Source organism: Suricata suricatta, chromosome 13 (genome assembly GCF_006229205.1).
Source record: "Suricata suricatta isolate VVHF042 chromosome 13, meerkat_22Aug2017_6uvM2_HiC, whole genome shotgun sequence".
Lineage (NCBI taxonomy): Eukaryota > Metazoa > Chordata > Mammalia > Carnivora > Herpestidae > Suricata > Suricata suricatta.
Window position 1 is genome coordinate 60219703 of NC_043712.1, and position 23664 is coordinate 60243366.

Below are 23664 nucleotides of genomic sequence, written 5' to 3' on the forward strand. Positions count from 1 at the left end.
GCATAAAATCCGAAAACCTAACTGTCTCTAAGAAAAATAAAAAGCCATAGTCACATTTTTGGTCCAGAATAAAACCGAACATAGTCTACTTTACCTCTTCCTTCACCAACAGGGACAAGGTCCTTTAAATTGAAATCCTATTCTCTTAATTTTAGCATATATAAGAAATGGAATGAATTATTCATGATCATAGTAAAGCTACTGCTTGCAGGGCCTGCCTGCTTCCTTCTGCCTAACCTTTACCTTTCTTCTCCCATTAATAACTAAACAGACAGTCACAGTTTTTTTCAGTCTTTGTTTTGGGTGAATGTGTGTGACTGTCCAGCCATTACCTGCTGAATTTTGGGCAGCATTCCACTCCTTTCTGCAACACCAACCCCCACTCTGCAACCTCCCAACCTCCAGGAAGAGGTTGCCTAGCAACTGTATCTGCTTTCCACTGGTGGACTGGAGGCTGCATCTTAAGAGGGAAAGAAATCATTTGAATAGCAATGTGATTTTTGTCGGGGTTATTAGGCATAGAGACTGAGAACTTCATGTAACTGCCATCAAAGGAAGCTGAAAACACACAGTACTGCTAGTGTCTCCCAACCATCCCCACCCTTTCAGCAACCCACAAAGTTTTTACCAACAGAAATACTGGGGCAATACTTGTAATTACTAAGTTTCCCCAATATAGGATATGACCTTTAAAAAAATTTTTTTTAATTTCCACATGAGCTTGCTCTGACTCACTGGCCAAAACACCAGAAATATGCCTTTTATATATATGTTTGCTTTCTGTGAAAAGGAAACATCAGGGAGACTTCTTTTTTATGAGAGCAGAACACTCCTTATGGGAATTCTAATTTCAACAGAATAGTAGGGAAAGGGAATAAGGGTGGATATGGCAAGATGAGCAGAGAGAGATTAACTGTGAGAACAGACATGTCTGAAACCAAAAAGACTTGAAGTAATTATTGAGATGACTAAAACCAAAGGAAAACCTAGGAGAACTGAGCCCAAAATATCCAAACAACTTCCAAACAGTCTCTTTAGTCTTGATCATGGAGACTTGACCTGAAGGGATTTCATTGTTTCTTTGGAATAACTTAAGAAAGGAGTAATGGATTTTATTGTCATCATAGTTTGAGACAATACCAGAAATGAAAAGACCAAAACATCATCTTTCCTAATCCTTTAAGGTAAAAAACAAGGGTTTGGCCAATAAACATTTCCTCCTTTGTCTCCCTCTGCCTTTTTCTATCCCATAGGTGGATAAACACAAGGAAAACCTGGCAGCAATCATGATTACATACCCATCTACCAATGGAGTGTTTGAAGAGAACATTGGTGATGTGTGTGACCTGATCCACCAACATGGAGGACAGGTCTATCTAGATGGGGCAAATATGAATGCACAGGTGAGCAACCGAAGAAAAACTCCCTGAGAAAAAAGTCAGAAAAATATTATTTTTCTCTGATTTCTTGACAATTGTCTTAAAACATGATACTGAATTCAGAAACTGAGGTTGACTTTTATTGCCACCTTCAAGGAAAGTACTGCAATTTCACTGAGATCAGATTTGAAGGGCACAATAGGGGAGGTTGGAGAGATAAAAAGGTTGACAAGAAGCAGGGAATAAACTGAATGTCAGAGTGTGTGATCTCTCTGGTGTGCTACAGCTATGAAGGTCACCTGACTCCCTATGGGAACTCACCCAAGTTCTAGCCACTGGTAGATGTTGATCTCCCATGGCAATGGACAAGTCCTTAATCTGGCTTCAACTTCATCAGTGTAAAATAGCTGAATGGTTCTGTCCCTGCAGGGCCAATCCTGATTACTTGTGTTGGGGGAGGGGCACCTCTCTGCAAATGCTGTAGGGGCCATTGGAGCAGAAGGTGTTAACATTTTTCAGAGTTTTATTAACTTCTTTGTCATTATTGTTGTGATTATGGGTTTTTTTGGGTTATTGTTTTTTTTTGTTTTGTTTTGCTCTTACCATTTCAAACTCATTCTGCTTTTATTTGCTTCTGATTCCCTTTGTAAGTGTAGTTGACGACAGATTGTCTATTGCTAAGAGTGCAGGAATGCACTCTTCAAGTTTGGCCAATTCAAAATTAGCCCTGCCTAAATGGCAGGAACTCCTGTTGTGGTTGGCATTAGGGTAGTCTCAGGAAAACTGTCAGCCTTCCTTCCTTTCCCTTGGCTCAGCATCCTATCAGGTAGCCTTCCAATCTCTTCCTTTGGGGCACTTCTTAAAGCCAGTCTTGCAGGGGGAGGTAGCATTGTTGGGCTGAATGTCGTCTGTTTTCCAGCAAGGAGGTACTTCCCTTTCTTTTGCTTGTGATGCTTCCTCTCCTCCCTCTTGCGGTGGAAAGTTAGGAATTGACCATATATTCAAATCTGTATTTTGAAATCTAAATTTGGCTAAATGGTCAATTGCTGTTTTCATAGAAACCACAAGCCAGGCTGCTTATGGGATGCTAGATTTTGACTGCAGAACCCGGCTAGTATTAAGAACGTTTCTGTGAACAGTTCTGCCTAACTTTCCTCTGAGGGGAGCGGGTGTAGCAAACAGCATGGCCTCCTTTCCAGAGTACCCTTTCAAGCTCTTGACTTCTGTTTTTGGTTCTTTCCCTTTGTGGTAGGTGGGAATCTGCCGTCCTGGAGATTTTGGGTCTGATGTCTCACACCTAAATCTTCACAAGACCTTTTGCATTCCCCACGGAGGAGGTGGTCCCGGCATGGGGCCCATCGGTGTGTGAGTTCCAAGCTGCTTGTTTCAGGATGGTTTTGGAGACTGAGAATGAAAGAATGGCCTCAAGTTTGCTGTTGTTCTCACTGAGGTCTTCAAGTGTCATGGACACCTTTCATATCTAGTATGCCTGTAGGGGCTGGGGACATGCACTGAGAAGGGTGATAACTTAGGCTTCCAAGACGTTTTTCTTTTTTGTTTTTTCCTGTTCTTTTTTTTTTTTAAGTGTTTTATTTATATTTGACAGAGAGTGCAAGCGTGGGAGGGGCAGAGAGAGAGGGAGACACAGATTCTGAAGCAGGCTTTGAGCCTGAGCGTTCAGCACAGAGCCTGACATGAGGCTTGAACCCATGACCCATGAGATCATGACCCAAGTAGAGGTCGGATACTTAACCTACTGAGCTGCTCAGGTTCCCCTTTCCTGTTCTTTTTAAAAAGGAAATCAGCTGTGGATTACATTGAAAGTGAATTATCAACAACCAAAGGAGCTCATAGTAGAAAAGTGCTTGCCAGGGGCTGCGGAGCAGGGGGTGGGTACGGAGAGGTTGGTAAAGGGTACAAACTTTCAGCCATAAGATGTCTAATATGTACAACTCTGTGATTATAGTTGATAACACTATATTGTATAATTGAAATTTGAAAGAGTAGAACTTAAATGTTTGAAAGAAAGAGAGAGAGAGAGAAGGAAGGAAGGGAGGGAAAGAAAGCAGTGAATTGGATATAAGGTGTTGAATGCTTTGCAGCCTGAACTCTGATTACATCTGAGTAATGAGACCAGAACAGCACTAAATAGGAGTATCGTGCAGCCACTGATAACTTTTTACACTGCAAAATTGAATCATCTTGTGAAGATGATGCTGAGTAGCCATGTCCTGAGTTTCTTCAGATTTCTAAAAATGGACCAACGTGCCCAGTCTTCAAATTGCTGGGAGTCTGGCCCTCTTGCTTTTTCCTGCTTTTCTTTTTGATAATCATTATTTACAGTATGTGGGGACACCTCAGTGCCTTAGCTGTGGGGGAGGCAGTGGAGTGAAGTTCATGTGCTGGCCTCTGATGTGTAGGCCCCTGTGGCTCCTCAGCAGTACCCTTAGAGGCCTTGGGAAAGGGTCTGTGGCATGGGGCAGGGAAGTCCCCACATCTGGTAAGGCCATGGATCCGCAAGCTATTTCATGGCTGCCTACCTCTGCCAAATCCTCTGCCACAGTTCTCTGGTGAGCCGCTGGGACACTGATGTCTGGTGAGGAGGAAGAAGAAAGGAACACTTCCTGAATACCTGTCTCTTAGCAGGCATCAAGTCCCTTCACTGCTAGGAATAGAGCTTCCTGAGAGGGCCTGGCACTTGCGTATTTGGTTGATTTGGATATTTTTTATATCTTCTGAATTTGTCTTTAAAAAAAAATACAGGAAGAAGCATCTTGCTCCTTTTCTGCCGAATCATCCGATCATTTCGGTAAAACTATGTGAGGATGACCGGCCTGTGGGTACTGTCAGCGCAGCCCCATGGGGCTCCAGTTCCATCCTGCCCATTTCATGGGCTTACATTAAGGTGAGGCCTGTGACTGTGTTGGTGGGGAATGTGACATGTGGATGGGAAAATAAGACCATGGACTTCCTTCTTGACTTAAAAATTAAGAAATCCATGATCTGAGATAATAGTACAGTGAACATTACTGACCTGGGTGGAAGAAACCTACTTAAAGAGATCAGCTAAAATTTATTTCATCTCTTCATTATGCTACTTCCTTTGAGCTCTCATAGTGGGTTTAACATCAGAGAAACTGACATACCAGATATGTTTTTCCAGACAGAGTTAAGTTCCATGAGTCATATGGATATTCTGGTTACATCATTTGGTTTCCTGTAGGATTTGTATAGCCCCTAGCAAGTGAAAAACAGTGCACATACTAATTATTACAGATGGTTGAAATCCTAGGATAAATTTTAGAAATAAATTTCATTTTGTTTTAGATTTCTTATGAGCCTGAAGGATAAGATGAAAAAGTAGCAGAAATTTGCTTATTTGGTGGTTTCCCAAAGCTCTTTGCCCTTTAGAGTCTGTGGACTGTAATTCTCTGGGGGTAATTAGACTTTGATAGAGAACAGCTTTCCTTCATTTGTGTTTCTCACAAAAAGAAAAAAAAAAAGACAACAAAAACAAAACAAAACAAAACAAAAAAACCTACAACCAGAGTTTATTTTATATAGCATTTGTTCAAACTGGCTTGTCCACCTCTTGGGCTAAGACTTTACATTGGACAGGAATACTTGTTCAGTGGCTAATTAGAACAGCCTTCCCTAATTGTCTTCCCTCCTTTAAAGAAGGTGGCTTCTAGTGAAACAACACTCTAAAACTCAGCTGTGCAAATCATGTTGGAGGACTTTCTTGGACTGGCTGTCATTCGATAACAGTGCGGCATTTATGATTCTTAATGAAAACTTTCTGGAAAGCGGTAACAACAATTCTGTACTCCGGAGACTAAAACCTGCTTTTTAAAATGATACTTGAGTTGTTTTACAGGCAGTAACAACAAAAACAATCATAATAAAGGTCTGCTTCTTTGGAAACAGAATTTTATTCCCAAGTTCCTTTTGGTCCCTAGATCCTGTAAACCTAGGTTATTATGGATGTGTTTGGGTTGGGGATGATTTCCCACATATAGAAAGTAAATGCCCCTAGGCTGGTTTGGCCATATGTCAAGAATACCAGACAGAACCTCAGTTAACACTGAAGTAAATAAAGTAAAGTTTAAAATACCTCTCTGACCTTGACCCCTCTCTTTATTTCATGCTGTTACTTGCCACCTGGGCTTTAGAACTACCTTCTTTCCCTGCTGTAGCCCATCTTGGACACTCCCTACAAGACTGCAAGATTCTACCGAAGATCCCAAATTATCTTCTGGTTTCCTTTTGCCTCTGCTGCTCAGTCTTACTATCCTACACTGAATTCTTAGGGGATTCATCCCCAAATACACATGCTTAGGCCCAATCCCAGAGAAAATAAAATTCAGCATATGGAGGGCAGGGCTTTGGCCATCAAACTTCCAAGTGACTCTGATGCAGGAGTTGAGAGACAGTGGCTGGCTGAACCAAATCTAAATTCTTTGTGGCAAAGGGTCCAGGCTTTGGATGTTATCACAGCCCACCAACCTCTATGGTAACTCCCAGACTGCAACCAAGTGCCTTTGCTGCTACACTTGGTTTTGGCCATTCTTCTCAGCTGGAGTGTCTTCCTTGTTCTTTTTGCTTCATCAAATTCTACCCATTTGTAGATTTCAACTCAAGTACTAACTCTTACTCTGGGAACCCTTCTTTGTCCAGCCTGGCAAGATGTGTCCTCTGCTTACTTTGGACTTTGGTGTCCCTATTTTATTTGGTACTTTCTCATTTGCTTTATATTAATTATGTACTTAATACATATCAAGCCCTCATCATACATGAGGTATTCTGGGAAGAATGTAGGCAATAAAAATTGGTGCAGCCTTGAGTTTAAGCTCTTTGCTGGCGATGATGTTCACCTAGTATAATCATAAGGACCTAGGAACCACCAAAAAAGGGTAAGATTAAACCTGGCTTGTTAAAACATAAATAACCCTGACTATGGTCAACTAGAAGACAAACCATACAAAATTGATACAGTGGGGATTTTGGTCAATATCCTATGAGATTCCTAGCAATTATCAAGATAATCTCAAATTCCTAGTAAACAAACAAAAACTCTCCCAAATGCATGTAGTCTAAGATTCTTTTTCCTCTTTAGAAAACCCAATAGTTAGCAATCAATTTTGCCTCTCTTTGTTACTTTGTTTCTTGTTGTTACTTTGTTATTACTTTGTTAATTTTATATGAAATATAAAGTTATGTTGAAAGGAGAAAATCAAAATTTATTTCAGTATCAGAAAACTGGAAGACATCTTTGTTGGGACTGACACTGGGCTGACTTCCTTTGTTGGTGGGATTTACTTGGGCATATCTTTTGTTAGTGCCCCTTGGGTTTACCTGTTCTATGGCTGATGACTCTTTTTCTCTGTTGCAGATGATGGGAGGCAAAGGCCTTAAACAGGCCACAGAAATTGCTATATTAAATGCCAACTACATGGCCAAGCGATTAGAAAAACACTACAGAGTCCTTTTCCGGGGTGCAAGAGGCAAGTGACAACCATAGTCTACAATCACCTTGGTTTTTTCTTTTTTTTTCCTTTTATTAAAAATTTCTTTTAAATATTTATTTATTTTTGACAGACAGAGAGACAGAGTGTGAGCACGGGAGGGACAGAGAGAGGGGCAAAGAGAGGAGACACAGAATCTGAAAAAGGCTTCAGGCTCCAAGCTGTCAGCACAGAGCCCGACGTGGGGCTTGAACTCATGAACCGTGAGAGCATAACCTGAGCCAAAGTCGGATGCTTGACCTACTGAGCTGCTCAGGCGCCCCACCTTGGTTTTTATTCTTGGCCAGGTTTGACCTAGTAAATGTTTTCTGCAGTGAGTAGGGAACTTCTGTTTCTTTGCATATACCAGAGAAGAAGCATAGTTATTGGAAATAACTTCAATTGAGTGAACAGTTTAGGAGTATCACTATTTTTAAAGCTATGTGATGCAGTTAGTCTACCCAGCCCAGGTCAACAAGGAGCCCACAGCACTTGAAGTTGTATACATAAATACCACGCACTCTTAACCTCAAAGTGCTATGGTAATGGATCCAGAAGAGTGGATTAATTCAGACTGGATAAAGGAAGTGCATAATAGTTGGGAGAGCCTTCTGGGAGGAGACATTTGAGATGTGCCTGGAAGGGAGAATATCAGGCCCCAATAAACAGATACTGGAACAAGACAGAATTGTCTAGGTTGTGGGTTGCTTGTTGGGTCATTGATGGATGGATTGGGAGGAAAGAGAGAAGACGAAGATGAAGTTGGAGACGCTTATGGGGGTGGTGATTGATTGATGGATAGAATAGGAGGAAAGAGAGCAGGTGAAGATGAAGTTGGAGAGGCTGACTTGAAGTCTTGGAAGGCTCTTGACTTTACTCTTGACAGCCATGAAAGATTTTTGAGTAGGGGAATGACAGGATTAAGAGAAGCTTAAAGTCATTAAAAAAATGGCAGGGGAAGAATATCCTATTAGAAGTAGGATCAATACGACTTAGTTACTGATTAATTGAATGTGAAGTGAAATTCTATGTAAGCCTCTTATGCTTATAATAGAGGTACAATGGAGAGAATAGGAGGAGGAGGAACCAAGTCATCATCCTGGATGTGACGGGAGAGGATGTAGCCAGATAGATTTGCAGAAATTTGTCTTGGGCACAGAATCTCTTAGAAATGGTGAAACGCAAGGAAAGAGTTTTGAGAAATCAGAGTAAAGCCACACAAGCAGATGGCTACCTTAAGAGGGTTGAGCATTGTGGCACCTGTGTGGCTCAACTGGTTAAGCGGCCTACCCCTGATTTCAGTTCAGATCATGATCTCAGGTTCGTGAGTTTGAGCCCTGCATCGGGCTCCGTGCTGACAATGTGGAGCCTGCTTGGGATTCTCACTCTTCCCCTTTCTCTGCCTCTCCTGCAGTCTCTCTCTCTTCCCCAAAATAAATAATAAACTTAAAAAACAAAAAAGTGGAATGAGCACAGGGGTCCCCAGTAAGGGAGGACTCCCTGCTTGATGCATCTGTAGATGCCCTGCAGCACCTGTCACAGCATCGCTCCCCAGAGAAAGCCCTCCTGGTCCTGCCTGCCTCTGTTCTGGCCTCCCTCCTCCTTGAAGCCTCTCTTTTCTGGTCGAGAGAACTACTCCCTCCTCTTGCTTGGCTCCCTGTGCTACTGAGGATTTCTCCCACTCAGTTTGTTGTCTGGCTCTGTCCATCAGACCTTGAACCCCTGTAGGGTAAAGACAGTGCCTGGTTCCATTCTTGAGCTCCCATCCCTGGCATCGTGTTCAGCCCAGCACAAATGTATTGCACAGCAGGAGACAGTCTGGTGTTCAGATATGAGTCTTAAAAACAATTGCCTGTAAATAATTAGGAATCCTTTGGTCACCTTTGAAAGAATTAGAGCAAAAATAGTAAGGCAAATGCCAAACCACAATGAGCTGAGAATGGACTGAGGGAGGGGAGGAGAATGGAGAGCATTCATGGTTTGGGGGAGTTTGGTGGTGAAGCAGGGGTACATGTGGGAGCTCCGTCAGTAAGATGTAGTTTTGTTTTGAAATCAGAAAAGAAGATTTTAAACTGCCAGAGAAAAGGCTTTGATGAGGGGAGAGTGAGGCTACAGTGGAGGGAATAGTAGATGGGGGAACAATTCATGTGGGTGGTAAAGGAGATGGCACTAAGATCCAGGTAGACATGTAGCACACTGGCTGTGAGCACAGAGTCGGAGAGCAGGGACAGATGGGGACTTGGAGCTTGGAGCCAAGAGACAGTAGTATGCCCAGACCCTGGGCCACAGGAATGAGGCCTCTCTTTCTTTGGCTCTTGGTTTCTCCAGCTCAAGCAGAGTATACATCTATATCTGTCATCTTTAATTTAAAGGCTGGTCTTGCCTTAAAAAGATGTATCCAAAGGCGTGGTTCTGTAGTTTGAAAATAGGAAAAAACTAAATAACCAGAAGCTCTGGTTAGGAATGCTCCCTAGAGATTAGGAAAGAAAGTTGTGGGCAATATGTCTCTAAGCAACACAATAAAATGCTTTGTAGTGGGTATTAAAGAATCTACAAGAGCTACTAATTAATTCAAATATAGCTCCTGCTCTGTGAAATGCATCCTGTTATGTATTGGGCTTCAGGATTAGTTCAAGTATTTATTTTGTCTGATTGTATAAGTAATGTGTATGGAAAATTTGGAAATTTAAAAATCTGAGGAAGAAAATGTAAATGATTCATGATTCTGTTAAGCAGACATAACCACTACTAATATTTTGCTGCATCCTCCTTATTTTTAGATAATATTACGAGTAGTTTGTGTCCTGTTTAATTTTATCTTATAATGTGATCATTTTCCCATATCCTAAAATGTTCTTTGAAAGAGGCTACATTGATTCATTTGTATGGATACATCAGGATTTTAGGAATTCTATCATGTTTCCCCCTAGTCATTTGCTTCTGTAATATGCTGCAATGGATATCTTTTACTTAGATTTTTTAAAGACATCTCTGATTATTTCCTTAGGTTAGAGCTGCAGAAGAGAAATTATTTTCTCAGAGAGTATGAATGCATTTAAGTTCTTGGTACGTGTGTCCCGCTTGTCTCCACAAGTACTTTGTACCAATTTATTTCACACTAAGAGTATACGAAGTAACCATTGTACTAGGGCCCAGTGAACACCAAGTGCCAGGCTGAAAAAGAAACACAAACCAAAACCAAAATATCTTTCCCAACCTGGTGACTGAAAAATGATATTTTTGTTTTAACTGACAGGGTTTACAGGTTTTTTCCCTCTGTTTATTATTTAAAAGTTTTTTTTAATGTTTTTTTTTTTTGAGACAGAGGGAGAAAGAGAGAAAGACACAGAGAGAGAGAGTGGGGGAGGGGCAGAGAGAAAGAGAAAGAGAGACACGCACACACAGAATCCGAAGCAGCTCCAGGCTCTGAGCTATCAGCACAGAGCCTGATGCAGGGCTCGAACTCATGAACCACAAGAATATGAACTGAGCCGAAGTCAGACGCTTAACTGACTAAGCCACCGAGGCGCTCCATGTTTATTATTTTTTTAATGTAGTTGAAACCTCCTTGTGATTAACTTTATTTGACGACTTCATTGAGACAATTCACATATCACACATATCACCCACTTTAAGTGTACAACTCACTGATTTTTAATGTGTTCAAAGAGTTGTTCAATGCAAACTGTCATTTTTTAAAGCAAGAGTGCATGTGATCTGGACTACATGTGGGGATTGGTGGCACTCCAGGAGAGAGGCAAATGAACAAACAAGTGTCTCTCAAGTAAATGCCTAACCATGTGCTTAGCGTTTGAATGACTGCTTTGAAAACAAAGACTGTCTCAGTCCTAGGGGATTTGCAGAACAAAATGATAAATCTAGTTTCCATTTGTTTTGACATTTTATCGCAGAATCAAATAATTAATTGTATTTCTCATCCCACGCAGAGATATATTGGTGATTACAGACTTTGTCACCCAATCCCAAAGTTCATGAAATCAAAAATTGTTTACATTTGGTCTCGTAAACACATTATTCTCAGACCTAAAGTAGAATTATCACTGTCCCTCCTGAGGGCCCAAAATAGAAATGTTCTTAATAAACCAACATGTCTAATGGCAATATTAGAAGACCATTATTCATCTTAATCATATTTACTAGCTCTATATAAGACTTTGGAATTACAGATGACTATGAGGCAATAGTTTTAATGAACTCCAGGCTTCCCTTTATGAACCGTTTCTTTGAGAGATTCGAAAACACCAGCTGAACTGTTGAGGCTTATGGTTTTGTGAAGCAAGGGAGTGACAGGCAAGAATTGGAATGGAGGAAAAGCAGTAGTATTTAGGACAGGAAATGAAAGGAATTACCTCAGGTAAGATGGTATGTTTTCAAAGGAGGAGCTTAAAAAATTCGCAGCTGTCTACTCTTGTGGGAGGCCAATCTTACTGTTTGAGGGAAATGGAGTTTTTTTAGTAGAGGCAGCAACTTTGTTACTATCCCAGTGTTTTATTTATGTTTTAATCTTTTCAGTGCCTATCCCCTTTTGACCTCAGACGAACCTAAGGCTGCCTGGAAATTTCTGTTAAGTATTGGTTTCCCAGTGGACTTTATGGGCAGATATGGGCTTCGTGGAATGGTCTTCCATGTCCCAGGCAAGGAAGTGTCCCTTCTTAGGTCAGAGGCTCTGCCTACCCAACCTCATTCCCAGGGAAACATTCAGTTCTGATTCTGTAAAATCAGGTCCTTGGATTGCAACTGAAAAGCTTGACTAAGCTTGTTCACCTAAGCTTTATAGAGTAATTAGCTAGTGAGTTCCACATATCTCTAGGTAGTCATTCTAGGGATAAGAGTTGAAGGAAAGGTGTTCCAAGCTTAGAGCCAAGCCACTTTTATTTTGCTTTTCCGTCATCCTACCCCTCTTCTCCTTGCTCCTTGGTATCTTTTCAGGCTCAGCTATAGCCATGGTTAGGCCCAGCAGAAATACCTACTCATTAAAAATTAAACCTTGTGCTGATCAGTGCATACATTTTCTACCTCAGATTGCCCTGAATCACCACATGCCACAGACGGTTTGTGTATCTTTTCTCCTTAAAAACTACAAACACAAACAAACATCTTGGAATCTAGCCTCCAACAGCCACCAAATTTCAAATTCAGCCCTTTCGGGACTCAAGTAGAGAGATATGCTAAAATTCTACCATTTCCATTTGAACACATTAGAATATGGATTTAGAAAATAACATCTGAACCTCATTTCAGAAATGGAGCTCTTCCCAAACCGCCTGGCTGTGGTGGGGACACCGCAGATGTAGTCTCTGTGTTAGCCGTGCTGGGCTGGGCTGAGCTCCGCGTGATGGGGCCTTTTAGCTGTGTCTGAACTTCAACTTGGAAGACAGCCCTCCGCCTGCCAGCAAGAGCGACTCCTCTCCTCCATCATGTGTCTGTCTCCTCTTCGTCTCCTGCCCACTGAATGTCCTTCAGAGCAATGAGCTTCATTAGTCTTCTTTCTTGTGTCACTGTCACAGAGCCTGGGGGCTGCCAGAGACTCAGAGAAGAAAGGTCAAAGGTTGAGTCTGGCTGGGCTCCCCAAATGGAAGAGGGATAACTGGGTATTCAGGATTCCTGGACTTAAATGATCTCCACCTCCTCCCCACCTGCAACCCATCCCCGCCCCCCAACATTCCAACTGGGCATTCTTTTTAAGCACTCTTTGCCCCTGACTTTACCTACCTATGAAGGTAACTTTTCACTTTTGAATCACACTCCTCACAAATTTAATTTCCATCATTGTTTGAATATTTTATAAATACTCAGTGAAAGTATATTTAAAGCTTGAGGCTCTCATACTTTATTTTCTCACAAAATCAGTCCTTTTCTTATTGGTTCATTACATAAGAAGCAGAACAGTTATAGATGATTTCAGAGGCTGTTTAGTGACCGGAGTTATTCTTCTCAGGCTTGAGAGTTTATGTCTGCCCCATGTATCTGTAAGTAATTCCTTGTTTGCTGAGAGTCAGGAAAGTCATTTAGGAAAGAGTACATTATTGTCTCATATACACATCTTTCCTAGAAGCAAATTCATCGGATTTTGGGATATGGAATTTGGGAAGCCCCCAGAAACGTTCTAGATTTATGAAAATGCTGACTTAGTTGATGGTTTATTCCTGCTGAAGGGTCAAACAGGTTGTTCTGGGTAAATAGTGACCTGGGCCTGTCGAGGGCCGCCAAGTTTTCTGTCTGCCTCAGGCAAGGATTATCACTCTGTTGAGTGGGCCAGTAAACAAGATTTGCATCTGGAGGCTGGAGATTGCCATTTCCTGGTCAAAATAACTTTGGCGACTGTCTTGCTGAGCTAGACCTGAGTGGCCAAGGCACACAAAAGATCAAAACCGTATTCAGTGTTAGTTCTCCATCCCCCAAGATTGCTGAGGCAAAGTCGGGGCGCTTCTTTGATATGCATTTGACTCTGTAGCCTGCCTAGGTCAGCTTGCCTTGTCTTCCCCCCCTGAAGACTATATAAAGAACAGTTCTTTGAATAAACGTGCTCTTTTGCCTGATCGGAGAACCGTGAGTTCTGTCTTTACTCTTTGTGTCTCCCTCTCCTGTCCCCTTTTTCTCTCCCTCCCTCAGGAAAAGGACCCGGGACGATTCTCCGCCCTGCTGGTCGCCGATAGCCAATAGCCGATAGCCGATAGCCGGATAGCCGATCCGGGACTAGCGGCCTGGCCATCGGGTTACGACATGGGCTTAGAGAGGAAATCATCTTAAAAACTAGAGCAAAGTGAACTAACTCCCAGGGACTTTGGTTTCATGAGCTTCTTGCCACTTGTGGTGTGCTGTTTGACAGCCCTGATTTCTAATAATCAGCTAATAATTCAGCCTTAAGCCTGAAACCAAAACCTCAAAAGCCCCTTTGAAGAATCTCACACAATTATATATGTGCCTTGGAGATATACGTTCAGTATATATTTACATTTGCACAGAAGAAACAGCTATTTGATGCTGTGGCAGAGTTACAGAGAACAGTATCAGTAGATCTTTGTCTCTAGAAATATTTTGTATAAAAGGGTCTGGCCTGTGATGACATGTTTAACTGTTGCAAATAGATTTTATATCATCAGAGGTGAAAGAATCTCATCCCCAGGAACCTCAGTCAAATATTCAAGCAGTGTTGCCTTGGCATCAAAGTTCCACCTCCCATCAGCCTCTTGCCTCAAGGGTGTGTGGTGCACTGAGGACCAAACACACTGGCTTGACATATTAAGAATTTTTTATATTTACTTTTATATTTTATAATTATAATTATCTTTATATTTTTAAAGTAATTTTTAAGTTTATTTATTTTGAGAGAGAGATTGAGAGAGAGAGAGAGAGAGAGAGAGAGGGAGACAGTCGTATGTGGCACAGTACCCAATGTGGGAATCAAACTCACAAATGGTGAGATCATGACCTGAGCTGGAGTTGGACACTGAACAGACTGAGCCACCTCGGCACCCCTATAATTATAATTATTCATAAAAGTAGATGAGGTCTTTGTTCCCAACTATAAACTTAGCAAGTGGCCATGGCTTCTTGGTCCTTGTTGATATGTGTTACAAAGTTGATTTGTACATTTGCTTGGGTAAAACAAGCTGATGGTAATCGACGTGAAACAATTTTCCCAAACAGGTTATGTGGCTCATGAATTTATTTTGGATACAAGACCTTTCAAAAAGTCTGCAAATGTTGAGGCTGTGGATGTGGCCAAGAGGCTCCAGGATTATGGTGAGTGATACCCTGGGGAAAAAACCCTCATAGGACAACTCAGGTTTTTGACATTTACATATGTACCCACACTGGCTATGGGCAACTTCTTCGAGACACAACCCAAATGTGATCCATAGGATAAATGGCAAGTACAGGATTCTAGGTAAACTCAAAGTGAGAGAGAAAAAACTTGCCCTATGACTGCATTGGTACTACCCTTCAAAAGATATTAAATCATGCATCTTGAATGCCTTGGCATTCAAGAAAAGAAGTTTACAGTTAATAAAATTTAAAGTCCCAAAGAAAATGGTTTTTGTTCCCTGTGTTTCTTTTTTCTTTGCATCTTTTAAATTTATTTCTAATTTTTAAATATTTATTTATTTTTGAGAGACAGAGTGAGACAGATTGTGAGTGGGGAGGGGCAGAGAGAGAAGGAGACACAGAATCTGAAGCAGGTTCCAGACTCTGAGCAAGCGTCTGATGCAGGGCTTGAACCCACAAACCGCGAGATCATGACTGAGTTGAAGACAGATACTTAACTGATTGAGCCATGCAGGTGTCCCTTTAATTAAGTTTTAAATTTTAATTCCATTATAGTTAATATATATTACTTTCAGGTGTACAATATAGTGATTCAACACTTACATACATACTGTGTTCATATGATAAATGTACTCTTTCTTCCCATCTATTTCATCTCCCTTTTGGTAACCATTACTTTGTTCTCCCTAGATAAGAGTCTGTTTCTTGATTTGCCTTTTTCTCTCTTTTCCCCCTTTGTTTGCTTGTGTTCATTTCTTAAGTTCCACACATTAGTGAAATCATATGGTATTTTTCTTTCTCTAATTTATTTTGCTTAGTATTATACTCTCTAGCTTCTAGCTTCATCCATGTTATAGAAAATGGCAAGATTTCTGTTTTTTGGCTGAGTAATATTCCATTGTGCATGTATATGTGTGTCTAGATATATATGCTGTCTTCTTCATCCATTTCAGTGGGTAGATATTTGGGTTCTGGCCATAATTTGATTATTGTAGACAATGCTGCTATAAACATCTGGGTGCATGTATCCCTTTAAATCAGTATTTTTGTATCCTTTGGGTAAATACCTAGTGTAATTGCTGGATTGTAGGGGTAGAGTAGTTCTATTTTTAGCTTTTTGAAGCCCCTCCATACTGTTTACCAGAGTGGCTGCCCTATTTTGCATTCCATCAGTGCAAGAGAGTTCCTTTTTATCCACATCCTCTCCAACACTTGTCTCTTGTGTCTTTGATTCTTGCCATTCTGACAGGTGTGCATTGATATCGTGTGGTTGTTTTTAAGCTTATTTATTTTGAGAGAGAGAGTGTATGTGTGCGTGCGCGCACATGAGCATGAACTGCGCAGAGGGGCAGAAAGAGAGAGAGAGGAAGAGAGGGAATCTCAAGCAGGCTCCCTGCTGTCAGTGCAGAACCTGAGGTGGGGATCGATCCCATGAACCCATGGGATCATGACCTGAGATGAAACCGAGTCCGGACACTTATGCAACTGAGCCACTTATGCCCCCTCTTGTAGTTTTGATTTGCAGTTCTCTTATGAGTTATGTTGAGCATCTTTTCATGTATCAGTTGGCCATCTGCATGTCTTCTTTGGAGAAATGTCTCTTCATGTCTTTGGCCCATTTTTAATTGGATTATTTGGGGTGTTTTGGTGTTTAGTTGCCTATGTTTCTAGTAAATTCTTACTCCTATCCCATTTCTGGTAAAGATAGGAGTCCATGAAGAGGTGAGTTGATGTAATGGTAAAGAAAGTAGAGCAAGTAAACTATGGAAGTGTTAGATGAATGGCATTTGAATTTTAAAACCACCTCAGCCATGGCATACCCGTTCCAGCTGCTTCTATAGATGAAGAAAGGCACATGCTGGTTCCATAAAGACAATCTATTGTCTTGGAAGAATTTTGAAAGATACAGGCCCTTTATGAATTAGTGGATGTTCATTTAGCACAGACCTAATTAAAATACATTCTTAGTGGCATTATTAGTAATACCAAGGATGCTTCAATTCTAAGAAAGGCAGAGATGGTGAGAAGTTTGCCTTTCAATGGATGTGGAGTCCTATCTGAATTTTAATAACTAGGATAACCTCTTTTAATAAGGAAAGTGAAAGCTTCAATAATTTAATAGTTTTACTACTGCATCATATTGGGAATCCCACATGTGTGACTCATTTCTCTCTTGAATGCATGATCTTATTATGCAGAGTTATGCTAAATATAAATGGGAAAGCTAGATAAAGTTTTCATTAATGAAATTAGCAATTACCTCTTCAAAATCTCTTGGTTGCTCCTGTAACCTGACTAGGCCTCTTGGCTAATGGCTAAGTAATGGCAGATTCAGACAGACTATACCGTCACTTCTGGGACATGTGGTCTGCATCACATATCTGACTGTAGCAGCAGCATTTGCAGGGAGGGAGAGCATGGGCTAGGAGGTTATTATGATGTTTGATAGAGTGATTGCCACAGTTGCCCTAAGCCTAGACTTTTACAGGTGTCTAGCAACTTAGTAAGTACCTCAAATGTGTTTAATAATTGAGAGATGAATGAATGAGTGGCTAAGTAGAAAAATAGCAATTGAGAATGATAACAGCTTCTGGGTCTTAATCACATGTACTGAATTAAAATTTCCAGAGGAGGGGCCTTGTAATCAGTATCTTTAACAGCCAAATGTGGGGCACACTGCCTTTGGGAAGAGTTTTCCAAACTTAGCAAGTAACAAGAGTCACCTGCACAGTTTTAAGACATATTTCTGAGCCTTACCTTGGCCTTCCTGAATCAGGTTCAGGACCAGAGAATCTGTGTTCCCAAGATAACTCTGATGGTTCTGGATATGGGAATCACCACAACAGAATATGTTGAGCTGAATTTGCTCACCCATGAAATTGGTGTTGTACTTAATGGGTAATGAATGAGCTTTTTAAATCCCTTTCTTGTTTGACTGATACTGTTCTGTGTATTTGTCAAAACTAAGTAAACGATAAACTTAGTATTTGTGCATTTTACTGTATGTAAATTTTATCACAAATACATGTAAGCAGATACTGAATTTTAGTTAATGATATGCATCCTGAAGTATTTAAGAGAGAAGTATACTGATGACTGAAGCATACTTAGAAATGCATCAAAAATAAGATGGTTGGGGCACCTGGGTGGCTCAATCCATTAAGCTTCTGACTGGCTCAGGTCATGAGCTCATGGTCTGTGAGTTCGAGCCCCACGTTGGGCTCTGGGCTGACAGCTCGGAGCCTGGAGCCTGCTTCAGATTCTGTATCTCCCTCTCTCTCTGCTCCTCCCCTGCTCGTGATCTGTCTCTCTCTCTCTCTGTCTTTCAAAACTAAATAAACATTAAAAGATTTAAAAAATAATAAGATGGATGGATGAACAGATATGTGATTAAGGAAAGAGAACATTACTATAGAATCTAGGTGAAAGGTATAAGGGTGTTCACTCTATAGTCCTTTAAATTTACCATTTGAAAATATTTGTAATATGTTGAGAAGATAATCCCTTAAGGCATGCAGGCATGACACTGAAGCACTCCATGTAATTATGCAATTGGGGAACCATTTAAATTTCTTCATATTTTACAGTTTCACAGAAAAAGAGCAAGAAATGGGAAAAGGGTTTTGGCTTTTGTTCAGGAAATCTCTCTCTTGAGTATTTCTTGTTCATTCATCTTACATATGAAAAGTTTTGGAAACAAAAACACCTTCAGCCTGTGTTCTGAGTAAAGGCAAAGGGTTTCCATGTACTGGCCAAACCTCAGTTTTCTCATTGTTTTATGGGGTTAGTAGGCTTCTTTATGGTTGCTATCACTTTATTTAACTTTCAATAGTCTATAATATTTTAATTTCTCTTAACTGCAAGTAATACATGAGCATTATAAGATGATTCTAAAAAAACCCCAAACAAACCCAAAGAATCTCGATTTACCCTGTGAGTTCAAGCCCTGAATCGGGCTCACTACTGTCAGGACTGTCAGTGTGGAAACTGCTTCAGATCCTCTGTCTGCCCCTTCTCTCTGCTCACGCTTTCTATCTCAAAAATAAACATTAAAATAAAAAAAAATTAAATTATTAAAAATATATAAACTGTCATTTCTCATAAAAATGGGATATCATTATGTAGCTTGCCCTTTTCACTTAATGTTTTTATTGTTTACCAAATTTAACAAATAAAAATTTACATACTTTTGAATAGTTGCATATTTATTATATGGATACGCTGTAAAACTTGCTTAACTGATCCTCTCTTGTTGGATGTTAATTTATTTCCTAAGTTCTTCTTGCTGAGATGAATACATATATAATTTCTCCCAAATCAGGGAGGTCAGGGACGCCTGGGTGGCTTAGTCATTTAAGCATCTAAGTTCAGCTTAGCTCATGATCTTATGGTTTGTGAGTTCGAGCCCTGTGACAGGCTCTGTGCTGACAGCTCAGAACCTGCAGCCTGCTTCAGATTCTGTGTCTCCCTTTCTCCCTGCGCCCCCTCCCCGCCCCTCCCTCACTCACACTCTGTCTCTTTCAAAAATAGACATTAAAAAAAAATTACAAATCAGGGAGGTCAAAGTTAGTGACACAAGTTCCCTTATCTCCTTTGCAGGATTCCATGCCCCTACCATGTCTTGGCCAGTGGCAGGAACTCTCATGGTTGAGCCCACTGAGTCAGAAGACAAGGCAGAGCTGGATAGATTTTGTGATGCCATGATCAGCATTCGGCAGGAGATTGCTGACATTGAGGAGGGCCGCATTGACCCCAGGGTCAATCCACTGAAGGTGCGTAGACATTGGTACTTTATCCAAAGTGTTCCATAGAGTATAAGATTGGGGTATGGACAGTGTACCAGTAACCCCTGAACTCTCATAAGAAGATATTATTCTTGCCTAGAATAAGACCATTGTTCTGAAGAGAAAATTCATTACTTGCAGGTTTAAATCTTGAATTCAGTAGCAGTTAAGTATAATGTGGATGTTTTGAGATATGTTTTGTTTATGTAATTGTTTTGTCATTGTGAGAGGTATACCTACCACATGCAACCCAACTGGTTGCCAAGGGAGGGTGCAGGGGCTGACGGGTTCTTACCTAGCTGGCTGGGTGAGTCTTAGATGTCTCTCTTTGATGCACTCTAGTGAGATTATTTACTTAAAAACTCTGGTTAAAGACAAGTTCTTCTAGTGCAGTTTTCACTTAGAACAATTGATTGGTACTTGGCCTGAATGTTTTTTAATGCTTATGGCCAATTTGGAGAAAATCTAAAACATGTTTATTGTATACCTGCTTCTGAACTGTAGATGTCTTATTAGGTCTAGACATTATTAAGCCGGGGGTTGGGATGGGGATCATTGTGAAGGTTGTGCTTGTGCTATTATGGCCCTGAGCCAGAGAACAAGTCTGAGATGCCTGGGGAAGCTCAGGCAAGTTCCAAAAGTGCCTAGCTGAAGGTGGACCACAGGGGCAGGCCATTGGCTGGCAGGAGAAGGCACCTTGCTCATTGTTATTTCTCTGTTCTGTGGATACTGAAAAGAGATTTTAAGGATTTAGGTTATTTTTTTAAATGGCAGTAGACATTTAAAGGACATAATACAGTTATAAAAGCAAGTGGAAAATAATACTGGTAAGAGGATATTAGATTTTAAAACGTGCCCAACTATGCTATATGCTATTTATACATATATGCAGTCATAGGATAACATTGCAATGAGGATGGTGAATACCAAATTTAGGAGAATAATCATCTCTAGGGAAGAGGGGAAGAGATGAAATGGAAGAGTTACACAGGCAGCTTCAATTATATCTTCAATGTTTAATTTATTTTTTTAAATGTTTATTTTGAGAGGGCATGTATACACATGCAAGCAGGGGAGAGGCAGAGAGGGAGAGAGAATCCCAAGCAGGCTCCACACCATCAATGCAAAGCCTAACACGGGGCTCAATCTCATAAACAGTGAGATCATGACCTGAGCCGAAATCAAGAGTTGGACATGACTGACAGGGCCACCCAGGTGCCCCCCCCAAGTTTGTTTTACATGGTTAAGCAAATATGGTAAAATGTTGATTTATGTTGGGTGGTAGATGTGCTTAATATATTACCATGTCTTTCAGATGTTTGGAATATTTCAGAATAAATTTCCCATCAAATTTCTTACCCCTCAAATTGAAATAAAACCAACCAGCAGCCCCCTGTCCCTGGGCTTCCAGTAGCTCACTGGTTGAAGCAAAGCACAGCAGAAGGCAGTGTTCTGCTCTGATCCCTTTCCCATCTGTGTGTCTCAGATGTCTCCACATTCCCTGACCTGCGTCACATCCTCCCACTGGGATCGGCCATATTCCAGAGAGGTGGCAGCATTCCCACTTGTAAGTTGTCCTTTGAAGCCGAGTGTGCCAGCTGGTATCCACGTGCGTATGTGGGGCCATCACCTACCCAATGAGGGTCCAGTGTCAGTAACAGTAACCATATATGGGACACTTTCTTAAATGGGTCATGACAAGTGACACAGAGCACAAGAATTGGCTTTCAGAGCTCTGAGGTTAGAGTGTCAGACACGGGCCTGAGAATCCGCAGGGAACACAGTGGAGAAAGACCAAATATGAGTGCCTGTCAAATGGGTTAAAGTGTTTTCTATTATCATCCAATAGGGAGAAAGCCCCAAATGCAATCTCTCTTTCCTTTCTGATTCTTACACAGAAAGGTGCTCTGCAGTCTCTGGCAGGGTTCAGACATGGGTCAAGTTAGATTTGGGGGGACAGTCATGAAGGGGTGACTTTTTTGTTAGATTGGTGCATAGTTGATACACGTTAAGTTAGTTTCAGGTGTACAACATAGTGATTTGAAAAGTCTATACATCATGCTATGCTCATCACAAGTGAGCATTTGCGTCACCAGAAAAACTCTATTACAATAGTGTTGACTATACCTTTTATCTCCTTGACTTATTCATTTCATATCTGGAAGCCTGTTCCTCCCATTCCTCTTGACCCATTTTGGCCATTCTGCCTGCCCCTCTCCAGCAACCATCAGTTTTCTGTATTTCTGGGTCTGTTTCTGCTTTTGTTTTTTAGATACCACATGTAAGTGAAATCCTATGGTATTTGTCTTTCTCTATGTAGCATGTTTTACTTAGCACAATACCCTTTAGGTCCATCCATTTTGTAATGGCAAGATCTCATTCTTTTTCATGACTGAACAATATTCCAGTGTATCTATGTCCACACATGAGTGCACAGACACACATACTCTTCTTTATCCATTCATCTATTGATGGATACTTTGGTTGCTTCCATATTTTGGCTAAAATAAATAATGCTGCAATAAAAATGGGAGTGTGGGTTTTACCTTATGCTTTTGAGCTTTTGTTGGGTTAGTGACATCTTAGCCTCTGGGGACATTCATTACAATCTCCTCTTTCCCCAAGAGAAATGTTCCAGAATACCCCAGATCATTTCCATCTTTTGTCCCTTGCAGCCCTTTGTGAAACCAGAGAACAAATTCTGGCCAACCATTGCTCGGATTGATGACATCTATGGAGATCAGCACCTGGTTTGTACCTGTCCACCTATGGAAGTTTATGAGTCCCCATTTTCTGAGGAGAAAAGGGCCTCTTCTTAGTTCTGCTTCTCCAAATTCAAGTAACTGACTTATCTTTCTCTGGGGCATTTGGTGAACAAGAACTCTATAATTTTCTACCCTGGACTCACCATGCGATTTTATACACTGTATATTTTTGTAATCTTTCAAGGTAAATGTAAATACAATTGTGGAAGCTCATTGTTGAAAGACTTCAGTACCCGCTTCTACATGGTAGCAGTTGTTGGTTCAAGTTGCCTTGATTGGGAGCCATTTAGTTTTTTGCATAGAAAATTTTGGGTTTGCTAGGAACTTTAAATGTAGGAAGTTAAGAAACATTTTAGAGGCTATACTGTAGAATTGGTAGACAGATTCTTTTTCCAAGTAAGTCTTTGTGGACTATGCCATCTGTGAGGAATCCCAGGGCAAATGTTTACATTCTTTCTCTAATTTGCCTAATCTGTTTTCTGAGTGTTTTCCTTTTTCCATGTGTGGTTTTCTTCTATCTTCAATTATTAGTATTCTAATAAAAGCATTTCAATTTGAAGAATGTATTCTTTGTCCAGTTTTCAATCTTATTCCCATGTATGTTAAGTACAAAGGGATTTGAGGGGCAACAAGATCCAACCCAGTATCCATTTTTACATTAGTTTTGTCTAGTAATTTTTCTCATTTAACAGTTCAGAGATAATAAGTCAAGGTATAGTGTTTCTTCAGTGTTCCTGTTCTGCCTTCCTTTGTAGGTAGTCTTCATCCTCATGGTCTAAATATGGCTCTTGCATATTGAGATCACATACCCATTCTGATGGGAAAAAGGGGGGGAAACAAAAAAATTCCACCCAGTAGCTTTGCTTGCATTTACCTTGTCAGAACTGGTTCAAATTGCCACTCCTAGCTGCAAAGGAGTATGGGGAGGTCTTTTACCTGAGTATGTTAGTGCCCCCAAGAAAATCATGTTATTAGCTAGATAAAAGGGGAAAAATGGGTTTCAGGTAGGCAACTAGCATGGCTGCCACAAAATAACTTCCCCCTAGCAATAGCAAATGCTTCAGATGTTCTTCCCTATTCCTAGTGAGGACTTTTTCAATTCCTGACTACTTGGTTCTTTGCATAGCAGCTTGTTCACACAACTATTATTCAAACTATTATGATAGTCATCTGTTGAAATGTCTTAGTGCTCTAGTGAATGTTCTGTAAATGCTCCACTTATTCTCACACTTAAAACGTTTGTAGAACAATTTATTTCAACCTAAGCAATACAGAAGTGATGGGATACATTTTTTTCTCTTTTACATTACAATTAAATGCTTAATACTGAGTTCTTATCTGGAGTCAGGTACTATGCTAAGTGTTTAAGATATATTATCTCATTGGAACCTCTCACAACATTCTGTTTTTACACATGGGGGTATGGAGAGATGCCCAAAGT

The 23664-nt window shown here is 40.7% G+C and overlaps 1 protein-coding gene across 1 annotated transcript in view; it reads left to right on the forward strand.

The window, feature by feature from the left end:
- Positions 1-22789, forward strand: part of GLDC (glycine decarboxylase) — an 89350-nt gene extending 66561 nt beyond the window's left edge. Inside the window, exons 18-25 of the mRNA XM_029919355.1 lie at positions 1254-1403; positions 2632-2744; positions 4143-4284; positions 6772-6883; positions 14555-14650; positions 19274-19446; positions 20945-21025; positions 22134-22789. Of these exons, the coding sequence (XP_029775215.1) occupies positions 1254-1403; positions 2632-2744; positions 4143-4284; positions 6772-6883; positions 14555-14650; positions 19274-19446; positions 20945-21025; positions 22134-22277 (1011 nt within the window). The 3' untranslated portion in view covers positions 22278-22789. The remainder of the gene's footprint in view (positions 1-1253; positions 1404-2631; positions 2745-4142; positions 4285-6771; positions 6884-14554; positions 14651-19273; positions 19447-20944; positions 21026-22133) is intronic.
- The last annotated feature ends 875 nt before the right edge of the window (positions 22790-23664 follow it).